Source organism: Vulpes vulpes, chromosome 9 (genome assembly GCF_048418805.1).
Source record: "Vulpes vulpes isolate BD-2025 chromosome 9, VulVul3, whole genome shotgun sequence".
Taxonomy (NCBI): domain Eukaryota; kingdom Metazoa; phylum Chordata; class Mammalia; order Carnivora; family Canidae; genus Vulpes; species Vulpes vulpes.
In genome coordinates this window covers 86,680,061-86,699,038 of record NC_132788.1, presented here as the reverse complement: position 1 = coordinate 86,699,038, position 18,978 = coordinate 86,680,061, and the positions used below count along the sequence as shown (strand labels likewise).

The window sequence follows — 18,978 nt, the reverse complement described above, 5'->3', positions numbered from 1 at the left end:
GCACATTTTTTAATCTTCAGGTTCCTCTCCTACAAAGTGGTGCTAAATCCTACCTTGGGTTGTTATGGAAAAGATGAAATGAAGCCACAAATGTAAAGTACTTCTCACAGAACTTGGCTCATTGTAAATGCTCAACTCCTGGAAGTTGTTATTATTAAATAAAAAAAGACAAGCTTTAAATTTTAATAGTCAACTATGACGGTGGTCTACCAGGGATAGTAAAGATCCACAGAAAGTAAGGGGTTCCTCTTGAGTGGAAAACAGGTCACTTCTTAGCTACATCCCTACCTTCCAGACGGCAAGGCACTATGATTTCTGGTTGCTTACACACACACACACACACACACACACACTCCAAGCTTATTTCCATATCTGCCAGATAACTTACGATCAAAGACTTTTTGTCAGTTATAGAAAGTGTATGACCTGGGAACAAGAGATTAAGCTTGAGATCCTTGGAGAAGAAAATCAGGTTTTGAGCACATGGGAATTAAGCACATGTGCTCGGGGATTCTTCTACTTATTTCTCAAATTAGAGAGCATCAGCCTTCTCGTGCTCCTTCCTCAAACCTGAAACACCCTCCTTCCCTTCTCCTTATCAGCTCTGAGCTGTTCCAGGCCCAACACAAATCCTTCTACCCTTGCCAGGGAGCCTTCCTTTACCTGTCCCCCCCAATTCCCACAACTCAGCCATTACTAGGCTCCCTCTCTCTAGTATATTTTATCATATAAAATTTTAAAATCGTATACATTTGGTTGTCAAGATAATATAATTATTTAAAAAGTCCAAGCATGGTAGGAATATATAATGTAAAAAATAAAAGTCAATAGATCCAGCCTGTTTATTCATTCTCTACTGATTTGTAATTCTTATGTAGTAGGGAAAAAAAGGAGAACATTAGAAAGAAAACAAAAGAGGTATCAGTCTCTTATACTTGTATTCCCAAGAGATAACCATTATTAAGAATTTGATGATATTCCTAGTTTCCTATCCATATATTACAATGGGTACATATTATTAATTGGGATACAATGGTTTTAAATTTCCTTTTTTTTTTTTTTAGTTGCTGACATATCTTAGACAAGTTTAACAAGTAGATTTTATCCTACTCAAGAGTAGGCCCTGTCTCCTTTTGCATACTGATTACTTCTCCCAATAAGTCTAGAGCAGAACAAATAACACAGTAGATATAATGAATAATAAATGGGGAACATTAATATATCCCGTTTTCTGCTGCATCTGGGTAAAATGAAATACTTTGTAGATCTAAGGGCCCAGGAATGGAGCAATGAGAGATTGTGGTTACCAGAAACCCTTCCTAAGCCACAACAATCCTCCCTGAGGGGATACAAGTGTGAGAGGGCTGATATTCTGTTGTGAAGTAACCCAGTTATTATATAACATTACTAGGTGGGCACCCAATACCTGTCCTGGAGAGCCCCTAGGAAGAGCAATGGCCAACTTTTCTAGTAATAAACACAATAATAACACTAATGGCCAATTTCTGAGCATATCCCAAGTCACATGTAGTGCTAGGGATACAAAGAAAAGAAAGACTTTGTTCTGTGTGGAAAGTCAAGGGGCCCCCTGGAAGGGCCATTCTGTGAAGATGTCACAGCAGTGGGAAAAACTGTGGCAAAAGAGAGGGGAAAATGTGACTATGAGTCTAGAATTAGGATGTGTGAACACCAAGGAGCAATTCTGCCCAAGACAGGTACACACCAGGAAGAGAGGCCTGGCTCTAGAGACATCAGATGCCTTGAGTTTACATCTCTTGATCAGAATTTCACTTCTGGGAATATCATCTAAGGAAAGGAAGGAATGTAAACACACATAAGATTTGTGATTAGGATGTTTAAAGCAGTGTCATCTATAATGGTAGAAAAATGGAGATAGATGTTCAACAAAAGAAGAGCGAATAATCAATACCTGGTATATCTTTTTGATGAAATGTTATATGAATTCATTAAGGATTGGGTTTGTGGGGATCCCTGGGTGGCGCAGCGGTTTGGCGCCTGCCTTTGGCCCAGGGCGTGATCCTGGAGACCCGGGATCGAATCCCACGTCGGGCTCCCGGTGCATGGAGCCTGCTTCTCCCTCTGCCTGTGTCTCTGCCTCTCTCTCTCTCTCTCTCTCTGTGTGACTATCATAAATAAATAAAAATTTAAAAAAAAAAAACTTAAAAAAAAAAAGGATTGGGTTTGTGAAAAATACTTTTTTTTGTGAAAAATACTTAATCATATGAAAGTGTATTCTACTGTAAGGTTATTTGACACTGTTAAGACAAAAACATGTTAAAAGATAGCATATATATGTACTATATACATATGTATATATGATTATGATTTTGTTTAAAAAAACACACGCAGGTATATTGTAAAAGAAAAGATTGTCTGAGTGCACACCTAAATGTTAATATGAGATTTTTAGTGATGGGTAGAAGGGATTGCAAGTGACTTTTACTCCCTTTTCTATGTTTCTCTATATTTTTCAATCTTAAAAAGATGTTCTATAATCAAAAGAAAGCATAATTAGAAGGCACTTTAAAAAAATAGGACAAATGTCTTAATACAGAGTTATTTGACAATATAAAAAATATTCACAGTCTAAATATCCATTAATAGGAGACGGGTTATGCAAAGTAAGTCACATCACCACACTGGAATAATATATATTTGGTCCATGAAGATCACATTTTCCAAGAATAACTTGAAAAAGTGATATCATACTTGTCTTAAGCCATAACAAAATCCTGATCCAGCTAACTGACAAAGAGAGGATACAAATAAAAGAGATGGAAGAAACCAGAGAAAATGCAAATACAAAGAGAGAGAGAGAGAGAGAGAGAGAGAGAGAGAGAAAGACATAACTCAAGACAAAAAGCATTAAAAGAAATAAAGAGGGCTATTGAACCTTCATGAAAGGTACAATTCCCCCAAGAGGCTGTAACAATGATGAAGAGGAACCTTTACATACCTAACTGTGTAGCTTGGAAATATGTTAGGCCAAGACCAATAGAAACGCCAAGAGAAACTGACCATGCAGGGTCCCCGTGGGAGATTTCAATCCAAGAGTGAACAGATCACACAAAGATAAGACTGGGTACACCGTAAGTAACCTCAAATGAGGCTCAGAGTATGTAAGTGTAGATATACTTAGAATAACACTGGAAGGAAGTTATTAAAATATTAACGGGTTGTTTTGCAGTGGAATCTTTTCTCTTTCTCCTTTTTTTGTATTTTTCCATAATGAACGCATGCTTTTATAATGGAAAAGAAATGGAGCTTATGTTCAGAGAGGACACAGGGCTCCACCACAGTGCTGTGAACACAGCATTCCATAGCACGCCCTGGCCCCGGCTCAAATGCGTCTACCAGCTGTGCGGAGCCATGGTGGGAGAGGCAGGGCTCAGCGACACGCCCACGGCCAACCCGCTGTCTTCACTGCCAGGAGGGGTGCACGCAGGCCCCTTTCAGAGCTGGGCTGCATTTTCCTCTCAGGCAGGCCAGTGAGGAGATTTTCAGGCCCACAGGGATGCAGACATCTGTGCTCCAGTCTATCAGCAGCACTAACTTCCTGGTCAGACACAGACACAAAGCCAGGCAGACGGCTGGCTGTTCCTCTCCAACTTCTACAAATGCTGTCTTTGTGCTGAAGCCTGAGCCCCCAGTCTATATGGGGCACAGGGGAGGCAAGAGACAAGTCCTGCAGTGTCTTGAGTGAAGGGTTGCCGCAAGGATCACTCACATTTGTGGCTGGGGTTTTAACCTCTTTGGAAAAGCTGCTAGCCCCAAGCTATTCTGATATCCTCTTGGCCTACCCTGTGGCCTCCTGAGGAGCCAGAGGAAGGACTGCTAAGTGCTCCATTATTGATTAAAGGATTGTGTTTGGGTGTTTGGGCCTAACTCATCTCTTCTTCTATAATAAAAGGAATACAACCTCGACATAACTGGACGCTGAAAGGGATATATATGTCTCTGTGAGTCCAGGCAGCAGGGACATGGAATACTGTGGCAGGGAACCAAGCTGCTCAATTATAGCCTCGAGTTGTTTTTAGAAGTAGAAGAGGCATATATAATAAGCACCTATGAGTAAAGAACGAATGCCGAGAGGTTTGGGGCAGCCCCTTCCCTACTCTCTTTGTTCTTTGTTCTTCCCCTTTTATTTATTTTTTATTTAAAAAATTTTAAAAAAGATTTTATTTATTTATTCATGAGAGACACACGGAAGGAGGCAGAGACATAGGCAGAGGGAGAAGCAGGCTCTCCACGGGGAGCCTGATGTGGGACTCAATCTGGGACCCCCGAAGATCACAACCTGAGCCAAAGGCAGATGCTCAACCACTGAGCCACCCAGGTGCCCCTGTTCCTCCCCTTTTAGAACAGGCACCAAAATCACTGTACACAAAATGGAAGAGGATGTGAAGATGGCCCTCCAAGTATCTCTTTGGGGCCTCCTGCTTCCCCTCCTCCTCTGTGCTCCTCAGATCATATTAGCACTTTATCCTGTTCTAGCTGCAGGGGGAAGCAATAAAGTCATGGAGTAGTTACTGGGATGCAAGCTGGAAATCATTTTGTAAAACATGCATTGCATGCACCAAGGTGACCAACAGGGAGATATATTTGGGAGGCAAGAGAGCATTCTCTGGGTTTTGCTGATCATCCTATAAACATGGCTGTCTAACTCTGCACAGGGTCATATTTCCATTCACTGACCCCCTCAAGGACACATTCTCAACATAAGGATGCTGCTCAAGTTCTCTTTGTGTCCATATGTATAACCATTATGAAGAGCCATTCTGCTTCTGCCAGGTTGTTTCTGTCCCATAAATAGAGCCTGGAATTAGCTATTTATCATGACATTTGAAGAAAGTAAATTAAAAAATTATTTTGCCAAAAAAAATCTTTGAGGTTTTAGAAACCAATTTCCACATGTCAGATCCCTCCCTCGGGTCTGGCTTTCTCAGCCTTATTATCCTTATTTGGCTTCAGTCTGTTGGATTTCAGACATAGCTTGATTTCTTTCTGTCCCAGTTCTCTAGGTCAATGCAAATTTTCAAGGTGATCAGATATTCCCTGCAGGCTTCCCTGTGTAGGATCTGTGTAGGGCAGAGATGAGAGAAGAGAAATAAAGGTTCCCTGGGAAGCCCAAGGAAAGGTTTTGAAGGTATGACAATGGAGGATCTTACAGCAACATACAGTCAGGTCTGTGCTGTGGTAGGAGGGATAGATTAAGTTGTCCCTAGACCTAGGGATAAACGTGGAGTCTACAGGCCAGGCAAAGTGATGACAGTGAGTTAAGGTGTTGAAAGGACAATTGGGAGAGGTGAGGACATCTGTTGGTGACAATTAGCTGGCTACCCAGGTCCAGCTCATTTTGCCATGTGGCAACACAAGCCCAGAACTGGCAAGCCTTTCAATTCTTTAAAAGAAGTCAGAATTCTAAATTCTTTTTTCTTTTTTAAATGATTCTATCTATCTATCTATCTATCTATCTATCTATCTATCTATCACATATACAAGCAGAGGGAGAGAGAGAATCCCAAGTAAGCTCCATGTCCAGCACAGAGCCTGACAAGGGGCTCAATCCTGCAACCCTGAGATCATGACCTGAGCCGAAACTAATAGTTGGATGCTCAACTGACTGAGTCACCCAAGTGCCCCTGGAACTCCAAATTCTTATATGAGTTGTTTGGATTTTTATATGTTAGTTCAAAACACTACACAGCCAAACAAAAGACAATTTAAGGGATAAATGTGGTCATGAATCTACCAGAAGGCAACTCTGTCTGGAATGTAAGCAACGTGAGGGCAAGATGTAGAGCCTTGCACTTGATGAGGGCCCACCTAATGCTTACAGAATGAGTAAGGGCCTTCCTAGGGAAGAGATTCAACTATCCTAGGAGAGCCAATGGGAAGACATGGCTGGCAACATGGAGGTCTCATAGTCAAAGGAGGAAATAACTATAGAATGAACTTAAGCCTCAGCTACTAGGATGGAAAGGAAAGGGTGAAATGGCAATAGACAGGCTAAAGATTTTTCAAAAAGCAGAACTCAGCTAAAGACCAGATGTGCAGGACAAGGGCAGTGATGAATCTTCCAGGGGAAGCCTGTGATGAACTTGGCCAGAGGGCTGAGGGACTGGTCACGAGGGAGAGAAGGTAAACACATTTTTCTTCACTAGCTTCAAAGCCCTTCATCCGGCTCCCCCAGACAACCTTATTTCTTTTTCTTCTCTATTCTCCCACAGAGGGGATCAGGGGATAAGCAAGGGCCCAGAGGCCCAAGCACTGACAGAAAAAGGGCCAAACCTATAGCTAATTCAGTGATGAGGCCTTTTTTCAGGAGAAACTGAGGAGAGCTAACAGAGGAATGGACAGGGCAGGGAATAAGCCCTGGAGAAGGAGAGCTCCATGAGGAAATGGAGAGAAGAGCCTGGGCTATGCGGAATCATGGCATGTTGGCTGAATGGTGTGGAAGTGATGGCAGGAGGGGGTGAGGGAGATCTAAAATACTTCTCAAATCATAGATTTTCATAGCATAGAACATGCCTTGGGTTCTGGTCCACAATTTTCTTAGTAACTTGGAAAGCCACAATAAAAATACTGCTAAGTAAAAGTATGCAGGACAAATAAGAAATGGCAGATTCAAGACCACTTCTCATCTAAACAAGATAAGCCTTTTGATGGCATGGCTTTTGTTGGCTTCTGTCTGCAAGAGGATTTTTATGATTATTGAATTTGGTCCAAGGCCTTGGACAAATCTTAACTTTTACCTTAAAATATAAACTTTACTGGGAGTCTAAGAGCAACTACAGCCACTTGTTTACCAAAGAATTATTATAATAGTTGATATTTACTACTTAGCTAACTAATTAGTAAATTAGTGATTACTAACAAAGGGCTTAGTATAGTTCTGTTAGCAATATAGCCCTTTAAATGCACTATCTTATAAATCTGTACTATGATTCTATTCTAAAGAAGCTGGTGACATCTCTCACAATTTACCCATTAGGAATAAAAGCAAGACATAGAGATGTTAAGTCACCTGCCCAAGGTAACCAAGTCTTTGACTGACAGAGCCAAGGTCAGAATTGAAGTAGTTCTACTGCAGGGCCTTTTTCTAAGTCCGGTCAGCAAACATTTTCTGTAAAGGGGCCGGAGAGTAAATATTTTGGGTCTCGTGTGCAGTATGGTCTCTGCCACAACTCCTCCACTGTGCCCTTGCAGTGCAAAAGCAACCACATACAGTACACAAATATTTAGGCATGCCTTCTCCAACAAATTTTCACTTATGGACACTGAAATTTGAATTTCATGTAATTTTCAAGTGTCATGAAATATTGTTCTTTTGACTTTACCCCCAGTCATTTTTAAAGGAAAAAACCATTTGCAGCTTGTGCGCCATAAGAAAACATAGGGCAGGATGAATTTTTCTCCCCATGCTGTAGTCTGCAGACCCTGGTCTAAACACTAGGTTCTCCTACCCTCCAGCTCATATCACATGCTGGTTTTCTTAGGAGGCCCGTGGTGTTTTAGGACAAAACCTGTGAGTGTACATATGAAAGGGGTACAGGATTCTGAGGAAAGAGCCAACAGAAATGATTCCTCCAGTCATCCCTCAAAGGACTCCATCTGACCCCAGTTTACAACTTAGAAACACATCTTTCTTCCTTTCAGGTCCCTCAATGCTCTCTTCTGCTGAAATAAGCATTGATTCAGATTTCAGCAGAGGTTCTGGGTAGAGCAGCAATGACCCCTCCTGCCTAACATGATTTCCTGCAAACATAAGCCCACCATGTCCTTCTTACCTGTAGGGTTTGGCTGAAGCGCTTTAATGGTGTGGCCTTCACGGGTGGAATGAGGTTTGCTAGTGATGTGACTCTGGAAAGGGGTTTGACCCGTTTATTACTAGGCTCCTATAAGGTTAAAGAAAAAAAAAAAGGAAGAAAAATGTCAAGGTTAATTACAGACAACATAACTCCGCCCTACAGTCCAGCCCCACTCCACAAGCTGCTGGCTACACACTGATCTATGGAATGTGAACAGTGCCCCGTCTCACTCTGGCTGTGTGGAGATGACCTAGCTCAGGAGCAAGGGAAGGGGAAATGGCACAGGGTGTCAACAGAAGCAGCCTCTGATCAGACAGCAAATGGGTAGGGTCTGCTCCCTATGCTTCACCCCCAATATCTGCCAGCTTTTAATTCAGGAGCTTCCACTTAGAATCATTCTCTCCAATGCCTCCTGTAAAGAAAAGCTGCCTCAGATTTCCCATCCCATGACCTTGTCAGGCAGTTGTTTTTTGAAGCTTCTGGTTTCATCTTTTTAAAAACCTTTCCTCTACCTTGCCTGAAGGCACTCTCCTAATTTCTTTGATGCGATGGTTTTTCTAAAGCACGTGGAATATTTGTTTTTTTAGTTCACTAAAAAAAATTTTTTTAAGAAAATTCTTATATTACTGGGCTCTTTAAAAAGCATCTTTGTATCTATAATATATTTGAAATACACCTATGAGTATTTATAAATAACAACCAGCAAGAGAGAAAGTACAGAGAGAAAATCCTACCACGGGCATCTGTTTCTGTAATTTATATAGCTACAGGTTTTGAGAATCACTTACACATAAAATATTTGTAAATCTGCAAGTTACCCCAAACCAAGTTGATGGTGAGAGGGAGCCTACCCATTCCAATGTCTTTGCAGATGAAAATTATATAAAAACAACAGGCTGTGGGAAAGAGGGACATGACAGACAAAACATTTTACAAAGACAAAGAGAACAGTTACCCTTGCCTTCCTAAGCTCCATCTGACCTGCAGTAGATGCTGGACAGCACATGAAGACACCAAATTTTGATGGAAAAAGCCAAACTTGCCAGTTGCTGTGGTGAACCTCAACCATTTCCAGAGGAAGCCTCAAGATGCTCATCTTTCTTTTTCAGCCATTGCTTTCAAAGTTTTGAGGGTTAAACCAGAACTTCAGATTCTCCAGGACATCCCTGAAGGGTGTTTTGAACATAGTAGGTGCTTGGAAAATCTTGCCTGAATTTGGAATTCTGCTGAGAAACTCATGTCATTTTGTGTCCTTGCCAATCTCAGATATCAGAGCCCTCCTGGAAATAGACCCAATCTTTCTGGCATTTAAATAGAAAAATTAAAAGGCTAAAGAAAAAAAAGTACAGAACAATTCCATAATGTTGCCAGGATTGACTTCATGATTTCTCGAAGCAGTGAAATACTTTTCCAAGACACAGAATGAATCCAGGCTGCCGGGGACCTCTCCAGCCTCTTGGCATGCTAAGCAGAACAGACAGTAGGAATCTCTCCGAACACTGAGAAGGCTCAGTTCCAAAATGGAAAGAATGAATCTCTCAATATGAGAGACTTCATGTTACTATTATTGAGGTGCTGAAGAGAAAGATCCAATAGCTCTTCTGCCTCCAGGTGACTATGCCCTTCAGGATGCTCCCTGTCCAATGCCTGGCTCCTGAGCATCTGTGCCCAGAGGAGGTTTTTTTTTTTCCAGAGGAGGATTTTTAAAATATTTTTTACGTCAGAGCTGCATCACCAGCATACTAAACACACACACACACACACACACACACACACACACACACACACCCTCTTGAGCATCCACTGAATTTCTCTAAATAGCTCCTGCTTTGGGCTTGAAATGCCAGAGTTGTGATATCACCACCTTTGGTGGCACAAACTGCACTGCAGCAAATGAGGAAAGGAGGGATTTCATGGGGGCAGCTGGACTCAGATAATCCTCAGGCACCTGAGAGCCTGGAGACTTCTGGATCTCTAGTTTTTTGGTTGTTTGTTTTTTGGATTTTTTGTTTGTTTTCCTTCAGATCTCTGGTTTTTTAACAATTAAAGGTGCTGGATCACAGCTTCTGTATCAGAATGGTGAAGCTGAAGGGTAAATACCAATAGGGTTCTCTTGCTTTAAAAAGAGGCAGGGAGCTTTGCACACTTGGCAGGATGGGGGACAATTCAGTTCTGTCCCACTTGCTGTGTCATCTTTTCTAAGGTTCTGCTGACTTTGCTGCCCATTTTATATGACCCAGTCAATGTGTGTTTCCTACACAGCTACAAGATATATGTAAAATGCAGATGCCAGCCCCTCTGCAGGTTGTGTACAGTGGCACTACATGAAATTGTAATTAAAACTCCTTTCCTGGGATGCCTGGGTGGCTCACCAGTTGGGCGCCTGCTTCAGCTCAGGTTGTGATCCCGGGATCTGGGGTCTTGTCTCACATTGGGCTCCCTGCGAGGAGCCTATTTCTCCCTCGGCCTGTGTCTCTGCTTCTCTCTCTCAGTCTGTGTCTCTCATGAATAAATAAATAAATCTTAAAAAAAAAAAACTTTCTTAAGGTATTGCCCATTTAGAAGTAAACATCAGGCTGCTCTCTGGCAATCTGACATCCCCAAGTAATGAACAAGTGAGCCAGAAACCACTGCTGCATGATTTAGTGCTGTGATCCAGCAAAGCAAGCAAGTGCAATTTCAAGACCACAACATTTACAGGTTATTGGATCTATGGAGGAGGCTTTATGCCTGACCCACAAGAGCAGAGTGTGAATTATGGTGTTCTCCTTGAGGGCTTCAGTGAGAATAGGAGATTAAAAAAATTCTTGGCCTAATTTGATTTTTCTTTTCCATTTACTCAGTATGTCTCCAGCTTCATTTTACTGCTATCTAAAAAGAGCCCTCAGGGAAAATGTTTCCAGATTCTAGTTAAATAGCTCTACGGAAAGCTAGCAAATGTAATTCCAAGGATGCTTTCGGGCTTTACAGAGAGAGGACAAAATACAACCTGCAGAGGCTTCCTAGTCCAATGACTCAGCTGCCAGTCCAAGCTGGATAAGGTCAATTGTAAACCCAGAAACAAGATATCCTGTTTCAAGCATAGATACCACCCCCACCATGCAATTTTAAGAGAGGGCAGGAGGGCATCTCACTAAAAAGATTAAAAAACAGAAAAAAAATAAAGGCATTGAGTATTGTGTCTAGGTAGTATTGTCTGAATAAGAAAAGTTTGTTTCATCTTTTCTAGGACTTATAGGTTTTTTGGTTTTCTTGTCTTATTGCACTAGCTAGGACCACCTATATATTATTGATTATAAGCTGAGAGAGCAGGTACATTAGTGTAATTCTTGATTCTAAAGTGGTTATTATGAAGAATTCATCATTATGGACTGTGTTTGCTGAGACCATGGAAGAGATTACCCTTTATCAAGTAGAAAAAGTTCCACTCTATGCTGTTCGCTATGAATTTTTATAATGAATGAATATTGACTTTTATCAAATGTTTTCTCATTATCTTTTCAGAAGACCAGGAAAGGGGGGGGGGGGCGGGAAAAAGAAGGGAGAGGTGGCAGGAAGAGAAGGAGACAATGTAGAGGCATGGAGGTTACATATTTTCATAAATGAATTGGCATGGCAATTTAATACATCTCTTGCGCTTAAATAACAAATGAAAGGGAATAAAGCACTCTGCCATTTTATTCTTAATATGAGATTTTATTTTTTATTTTTGTTTTTCAATGATTTTATTTTTTGGGGGGGGAGAAAAAGAGAGAGAGAGAGAGAGACAATATAAGCAGGGGAGAGAAAGTGAGAAAAAGGATATGTGTGGGGCAGAGAGAGAGGGAGAAACAGACTCCCCACCAAGCAGGGAGCCCGATGCAGGGCTTGACCCTGGGATCACAACCCAAGCCAAAGGCAGAGGCCTAACTAACTCAGCCACCCAGGTGCCCCTAATGTGAGAATTTATTAACAGATTTTAATACTCCTTCCGTAGGGGAAACAATGGTTTTCTTTCCCTCTCCTCATTCTTACCTCCCAACAGGTAAAAACAAAAGCAGATTATATGCATGTAAGAAATTGTCTATCATATCAATATGATCTAGCTTAAATGTGTATTCCTTCAAAAATGCTTTCATTCTAATAGACATGGCATATAGGAAATCATTACTCATTCTCCTTGCACTTCATTTTTGCAGCTAGAGTGGCATTGGGGAACAATAGGAGGGTCTTCCTCATAATGTTTGTAGCTACCATGAGACCACCTTCACTCAGCCACAAACCCAGCTCAAGAGGGACCAGAAATGCATTCACCAGTGCAGGACTGACCACTTTACTGCAAGCAATACTGCTCCTGGCTGTTATACACCCGGCCAGGAACAAGGGAGAGGTGAGAATCAACTGTGCTAGCAGATGCTGCTGCTCATGAGTTGATGGAGTCAGAAAAGTCTTTCAAATGTTTGAAGACACCAGGGCAGCCTTAGGCAGGGTTCCATCTCTGTAGCGGGAGGAGGTGTGCTGGGAACGTGTAGTAGCCCTCTAAGAGGCTTTCATCATCCTCATGTTAAACAGAAATTACAATCTCAGAGTGGTTAGAAGCTCTCACATTATGAAATAATAATAATAATAATAATCATCATCATCATCATCTCATATTTAGTGCAGGGATTCCTCTCAATACTTTACAGATATCTACTAATTTATTCCTCCTAAATGTTCCTGCAAGGTAGATACTATTATGATCCATATTTTAAAGATGGAGATACTGAGGCAGAGGATGAGCAATGTGCTTAAAATCACTCAAAAAAGATGGCCAGGATTTAAACCTAGGCAAGCTGGCTCCAGAGCCCATGCCCTACAGCTTTGTGTAAGGGGCCAGACGGGAAATGTTTTAGACTTTGTGGGCATCTGTAATGACTACTCATCTCTGCCATCAGCCTTAAACAGTATGTAAATAAATGAATGTGATTATGTTCCATTATAGACACTAAAATCTGAATTCTTTTTTTTTAAAGATTTTATTTATTTAGTCATGAGAGAGAGAGAGAGAGAGAGAGAGAGAGAGAGGCAGAGACACAGGCAGAGGGAGAAGCAGGCTCCATGATGTAGGGAGCCCGATGTAGGACTTGATCCCGGGACTCCAGGATCACATCCTAGGCCAAAGGCAGGCGCTAAACCACTGAGCCACCCAGGGATCCCCTAAAATCTGAATTCTATAGAGTTTTTACAAGTCACGAAATATTATTGTTTTGTTTTGTTCAACCATTAAAAATAGAAATGATTCTTTGCTTGAAGACCATAGGAAGTGGGCTATATTTGGCTCATGGGCCACAGTTTGTAGACCACTGCTCTACACTACTCCTAGCTTTTATAGGGATCATTTCCTGTGTCAGTGGTCCTCATCCTCAGCTTTCCTGCTGTGACATACCCAAAGACTCCCCCAGGTATGTCTTTCTGGAGCCAGGTATACGGGGTTCTCCCCTGATAAGCAAGGGGAGATATCTGACTTATCTTTATGTGAGTAAACCCTAACCTCCTACATTTTAGTGTCTTAACTTTCCAAACAATCAGCCCAAGCATGACACAAACTTTCCCTGACCATTGATGTATACAAATAAGGGACAAGTAAAATAATAGGATGCCTGGGATCTGCTTCATAGTTATACAGGGAGAGGGAGTGAGATGTGTAGGAAACAAGGCTGATCACAGATTGGTAACTCTCAAAGTCCTGCCTGTGGTATACAGTCAAAAGACTATATAATACAAAGGTTTATTTTAATGGACAAAAAAACATTTTGCAAATATATCAGTGAGCACACAGATGCCATCCAAGATTTGTACTTCAGCTGTTAGTGAGGGCCTAGTGAGAAAGGATACTAAAAGAGACAGATGACAGACATCTAGAACTGAACATAATTAGAAGAAACCTAGTAAAATGAAAAAAAAATCTCACTACTGAATTTCAGTAATTTTTCACTAACCTAGACTAGAAGACAGAAGGGTCTATCTGGCTGGGAAATCAAAAGCTGAGAGAGCTACCTTGAAACATTCAAACTTAAAGATGACTCTAACCCCATGGAGAGGCACCAATCAACTGCCATACTCCCTGAAGTCTGCTCTACTCTATGGACTGTTTTTTAATTTGCTCTCATGAAGAAACCCTTCAACACGCTGCCAATTACTGGATTCCACAACATAAAATAATCTGGTGGAGTTCAACTCTGATGCAGAAACATACAGAGAAAATAGCCATTCAAGGTCAGGCTGCCCTGTGAGGGAAGACCTCTGTTCTCTTGTATTTATTTTATGAGTGTGCTTTCCTTTCCCCAAGTCTGCCTCCTCAAATTCATGTTTTTCTCTCCATTCCTACACCACCACCATCTTCTCTGAAGAAGGCAAATCCCTCCCATCCTTGCCAGAGCCTCACTCCCACTCTGCCCCCTTCAGTCAAATCAATGTAAAGCTCATGACTCCATGACTATCTTAACTTGACTTGACCACCCCCATCCTTGGGCCCAAAGGCTGGTTTACAGTGTCTTATGGTTTATGCCCAAGATTCTCACCCTCAAAACTTCTAGGTCACCACAAATATTATGGTGTTCTCACTTCTTTTGACACCTCCTATTGCCAAAGCCTTCCCACCCTTTCTGGGTTTCTCACTGACTTCTTGACCAGTTCTTTTACACTTGTCTGTGTTTCCTCCAAGCTATAGCTTTAATTCAAGTGGCTCCTCTCCTCCCCCTTTGGGGGAGCTGACAGCCTGCTTTGTATCTTGTTCCTCAAAGACAAGATATTCCTGCAGGTTCTCCTTCCTAGTTAATGTTTTACTAAATAAATGACTAAAAATGAGCCTCACTAAAAATATCTATCGTCTATCTATCTATCATCTATCTATCTATCTATCTATCTATCTATCTATCTATCTATCTATCCCCGGCTCCCATACATTCTAGCTAGGTGATCTCAAGCAAGTTACCCACAGTTTCTTCAACTGAAAAACAAGGAAGGAATTCTCTCATAATGCAGTAGTGGGAATTGTGGCTAACAGCTATCATTTAATTCTGTAAGGGTTTACAATCTGTGTCAGGCACTGGGCTGACTGCTTTGTATAGATTTGCTTATGACATCTTCAGAACATCCAATGAGAGAGCTAATATCATTATTCTCATTTTATAGATGAGTAAGCTGAGATTCAATGAGCATCAGTAGTGACACAGGTCACCTATCTCAGGTGGCAGAGGCGAGAAGGGGTTCAGATCCTGGAACACACACTTCAGCTACAGTACTCTACCCAAGATACAAAGACAATGACTACATAGCACAGTGCCTTGTGAAAAGCAAGCTTTCCATTAACAGAGCCTAAAATTGAACTTACAAATTGGTATGTTTTTACTAGATTATTTCTCCTCCCCTTTGCCACTAAGAACAGGTGAATTTACCTAATCAACTCAATGTGTGCATTCTCTTTTTATTTTTTTTAAAGATTTCACCCATTACTTGACAGAGAGAGAGTGAGAGAGTGCATAAGTAGGCAGAGCGGCAGGCAGAAGGAGAGGGAGAAGCAGGCTCCCTGATGAATAGACAGCTCTGAAGCAGGGCTTGATTCCAGGACCCTGGGTTCATGACCTGAGCTGAAGACAGATGCTCAACCGACTGAGCCACCTTGGCGCCCTGTGCATTCTTTTTTTTTTTTTTTTAAAGAAATCGATCTTGAAATAATTTTCGATTTATAGAAGCATTGCAAGAATAGTACATAGCGTTCCCATGCACTCTGTACCTTCTCGATGTTAACATCTTACATAACCATGATACATTTATCAAAATTACGGTACTAACATTGCTACAAGATTATTAATTAAACTATTAAAGGATTTACTAGGATTTCACCAATTTTCCCACTAATGTCCCTTTTCTGTTTCAGGATCCAATCCAGAACCTCACATTATATTTCATCACCACATCTCTGTAGTTTCCTCCAATCTGTGAGTTTCCTGGTCTGGTCTGCTTTCATAAAGTTGACACTTTTGAAGAGTACTGGTCAGTTATTTTGCTGAAGGTCTCTCTACTTAGATCTGAGGTTTTCTTATGATTAAATCAAGATTATGCATTTTTGTGGGCACTTGGGTGGCTCAGTCGGTTAAGTGTCAAACTCTTGTTTTTCGCTCAGGTCATAATCCCGGGGGTGGTGAGATCAAGAGCCGTGTGCTCAGTGGGGAATCTATTTGAGTATACTCTCTCTCCCTCTGCCCTTCCCCCCGACTCACACGTGCATGCTCTCTCAAAGTAAATAAATCTTTAAAAAAAAAAAAAGATTTTTAAATCTTTAAAAAAAAAAGTATGCATTTTTGGCAAGAATACAACAAAAGTGTTTTGTCCTTTTTGGTACATCACATCAGAGTAATATTATCCTATTACTTACTTACCACTTGGTTAAGGTAGTGTCATGGGTTGAACTGTATGTATACCCCTAAAAAGATACATTGAGGTTCTACCCCTAAACCTATGAAAGTGACCTTATTTGAAAACAGGATCTTTGCAGATATAATCAAGTTAGGATGAGGTCATACTAGATTAAAGTGTGTCCTAAATCCAATCACTGGTGTTCTTATAGAAAGAAGATTTAAGGACACAAAGGGAGAAGGCAGTATAATGACAGAGCAACTGGAGTGATGTATCTATAAGTCAAAGAACACCAAGGATTGACAACAAATACCAGAAGCTAGGAAGAGCCAAGGAAGGATTCTCCTGCAGGTTTCTGAGGCCAATACTTTGATTTCAGACTTCTGGTCTCCAGAACGGTGAGAAATAAATTTCTGTTCTAAGCTACCCAGCTTGTGGTACTTTGTTATAGCTGTCCTAGTTAGCGAATATATATATAGTGAATAGTTATCTATTGGATTTCTCCCTACAAATTTACTACTCTCTCCATAATTAATACATATATTGGAAGAGATAAATTGTAACTATGTGCATCCTTTTAAATCTAACTCTGTGACTACCCAGCATTTGCAAAACTGCCTTCACTGAAGTGTACATCTATCACCCTAGAGGGGATGCCTCCTGGCTGAACTGGGAGGTCAATCCAGGCAAAGTACCCAATAGAGTCAGAGCGGGTTGAAGTGGGCCAGGAAAGGGGCAGCTGATCAGCAGGCAGCGTACAATAGACCATAGGGGCACGTAGGACACGGAGGCAGTGATAAGGAAACCTTCATAGAGCTGTCTGAACAAGACGACCAGAGCTACAGGAACACAAAGGGAAGCTTCTCTGGAGCCTACAAGTGGCTCTCCATCTTATATTTTTGTAAATAGAAAAAGACAATAATGAAATAATGGTCTCTAACTCTAAAATTTCCATGAAGGTTTTTTTTTTTTTTTTTTCTGTTCTCTTTTCCCTGGCACAGAGCTAACTGACCTGGTGTCATCTGTTACCAGAAGTTCAAAGGCAGATAATGAGGCCCAAATTCCAACGGAAACCTGGCTTCATTGATTAGGCCAAATGCATTTCAGGATTATTGGTTTCTAACCCACAAGGTGAGCAAAAGGTCTTCAAACTCAGAACTATAATTTTCCTTTAGAGATGCTTATCAGTGCCTTCAACAAAAGGCAACAGACCCTGTGGACTTTGACAAACCACCAGGAACAGTTCCTGGAGGGATCCCTGATACCTTTGTCTTGGCTAATCTCTAAGATGGAGGCCACACCTTTGTGTTTATTCTCTCCAGCTGTGGGTCTGGTTGCCTTGCCCTATGCATCCAAGAGAGATTTGATTTCCTCTGTGATGAAATGGCTTAACTCTCCATATCAGATCCTATAAGAAAAACATCTCAATTTCTTAAAAAAAAAAGCTGTGTAGTTTTTTGTTTATTATTTATTTTCATATTTTTGCTTGCTAGCGGACAGTAAGGAGAGCCTGGATAAATAAAATTCACAGGCCACGCTGAGTTAGTTCAGTCTCATGGCAAGCTGCGGGCAGGATATTGGACTGCTATGTTGAGAACCAAACAATTTCTCCAGCCTCCTCTCATGGAAATGCTAAACAGCAGATGATAGAGATGTCACAAGATGGTCTGGGTAGACCCACAAATTAAACCATCAGTTATCAGGGCCATAAAACTGAACATGTGAAGGTTAGAGAGGTTATATTTATTCCCTGAACATCAAGTCTTCTCAGCCCGCATCACTCAGCACCTGCGGCATCTAGCCAAAGTCTGCCTGTGAGGTGGCTGCTTTTGGGAAGCCTTGATTAAGGGGGAGACATCAGGGAGACATGTGACTGAGTGAAGACAATGCTGGCATGAGCCTCTGAAACCTTGCTCAGTCCCTCCCCCAAACAGGGCCTCCCACAAAAAGTAAATAAAAAATGAGGCTCGAAAGAAATCACACTTTCGGACAACTTCTGTGGTCATCCCGGCTTCATTTCCTCCAGGCCTTCCCGTTTCCTTCAAGTCTAAAACACATGCTGGCAAAATGCTATAGCTCCCTAATGTTCGTACAAACTAAATGGCAGAATGAAGGGAAAGAGGGGTGTGGAATGAGGGAGATGGATTTCAGCCAATATACCCTGCAGAAGCAATTAATCTTACTACAAACTCTGAGAGGGCTAATGTTCAGGGCAAACCATTTTGTTTCTGAGGGCAGACGTCAAGCAACTTATTATCTTTATTTTCTGATTATCATTGAATTTGTGCCTCTACATTAGAAAAATAACCTGACCTACTTGTCTGCCATGGGGAAATTCACTTTTGCTGAATGACGGTGATGGGATGGAAAAAAAAAATGAACCTTGGGAAATAATTCAGTAAAATATGGAACTCTCTCAGAGCTGAAGCAGTCAGCAGCAGCCTAGGTTACGAACATAATCTCTTAGCAGTGCCAGTAAAATAAAACAGAACCACTGTTTCAGACACTGTATTTTTGGCAAATGTTTCACTTTTCAATTACTTTCAAAGTTATTCGTTTCAGTCAACATTATAAGGGTAAGTCAACATTTGTCCTGGCAGCAAGCCCAAATTTGTTATTTTATTAGTCTGCTACTGGTTAAATTGGCCCAAGATTAAACACATCTAATAAATAGCCCTAAAATATTGGAGTTTAGTAGAAGACCACATTCAAGTTCTCTTACACAGGATGTTACCATTAACCTTGGGCAGAGGAGAAATGTACACCC

The 18,978-nt window shown here is 41.2% G+C and overlaps 1 protein-coding gene across 4 annotated transcripts in view; it reads right to left on the bottom strand.

Annotated features, from left to right (window-relative positions):
* Positions 1–18,978, bottom strand: part of ARHGEF3 (Rho guanine nucleotide exchange factor 3) — a 306,305-nt gene that overhangs the window by 36,541 nt on the left and 250,786 nt on the right. For 3 of the 4 annotated variants that reach the window (XM_072720688.1, XM_072720687.1, XM_025986010.2), the window contains one exon: positions 7,812–7,919. In XM_072720688.1, the coding sequence (XP_072576789.1) occupies positions 7,812–7,919 (108 nt within the window). Of the gene's footprint in view, positions 1–7,811; positions 7,920–8,787; positions 9,878–18,978 lie in introns of those variants that run through there. The other variant, XM_025986025.2, reaches the window with a different exon arrangement.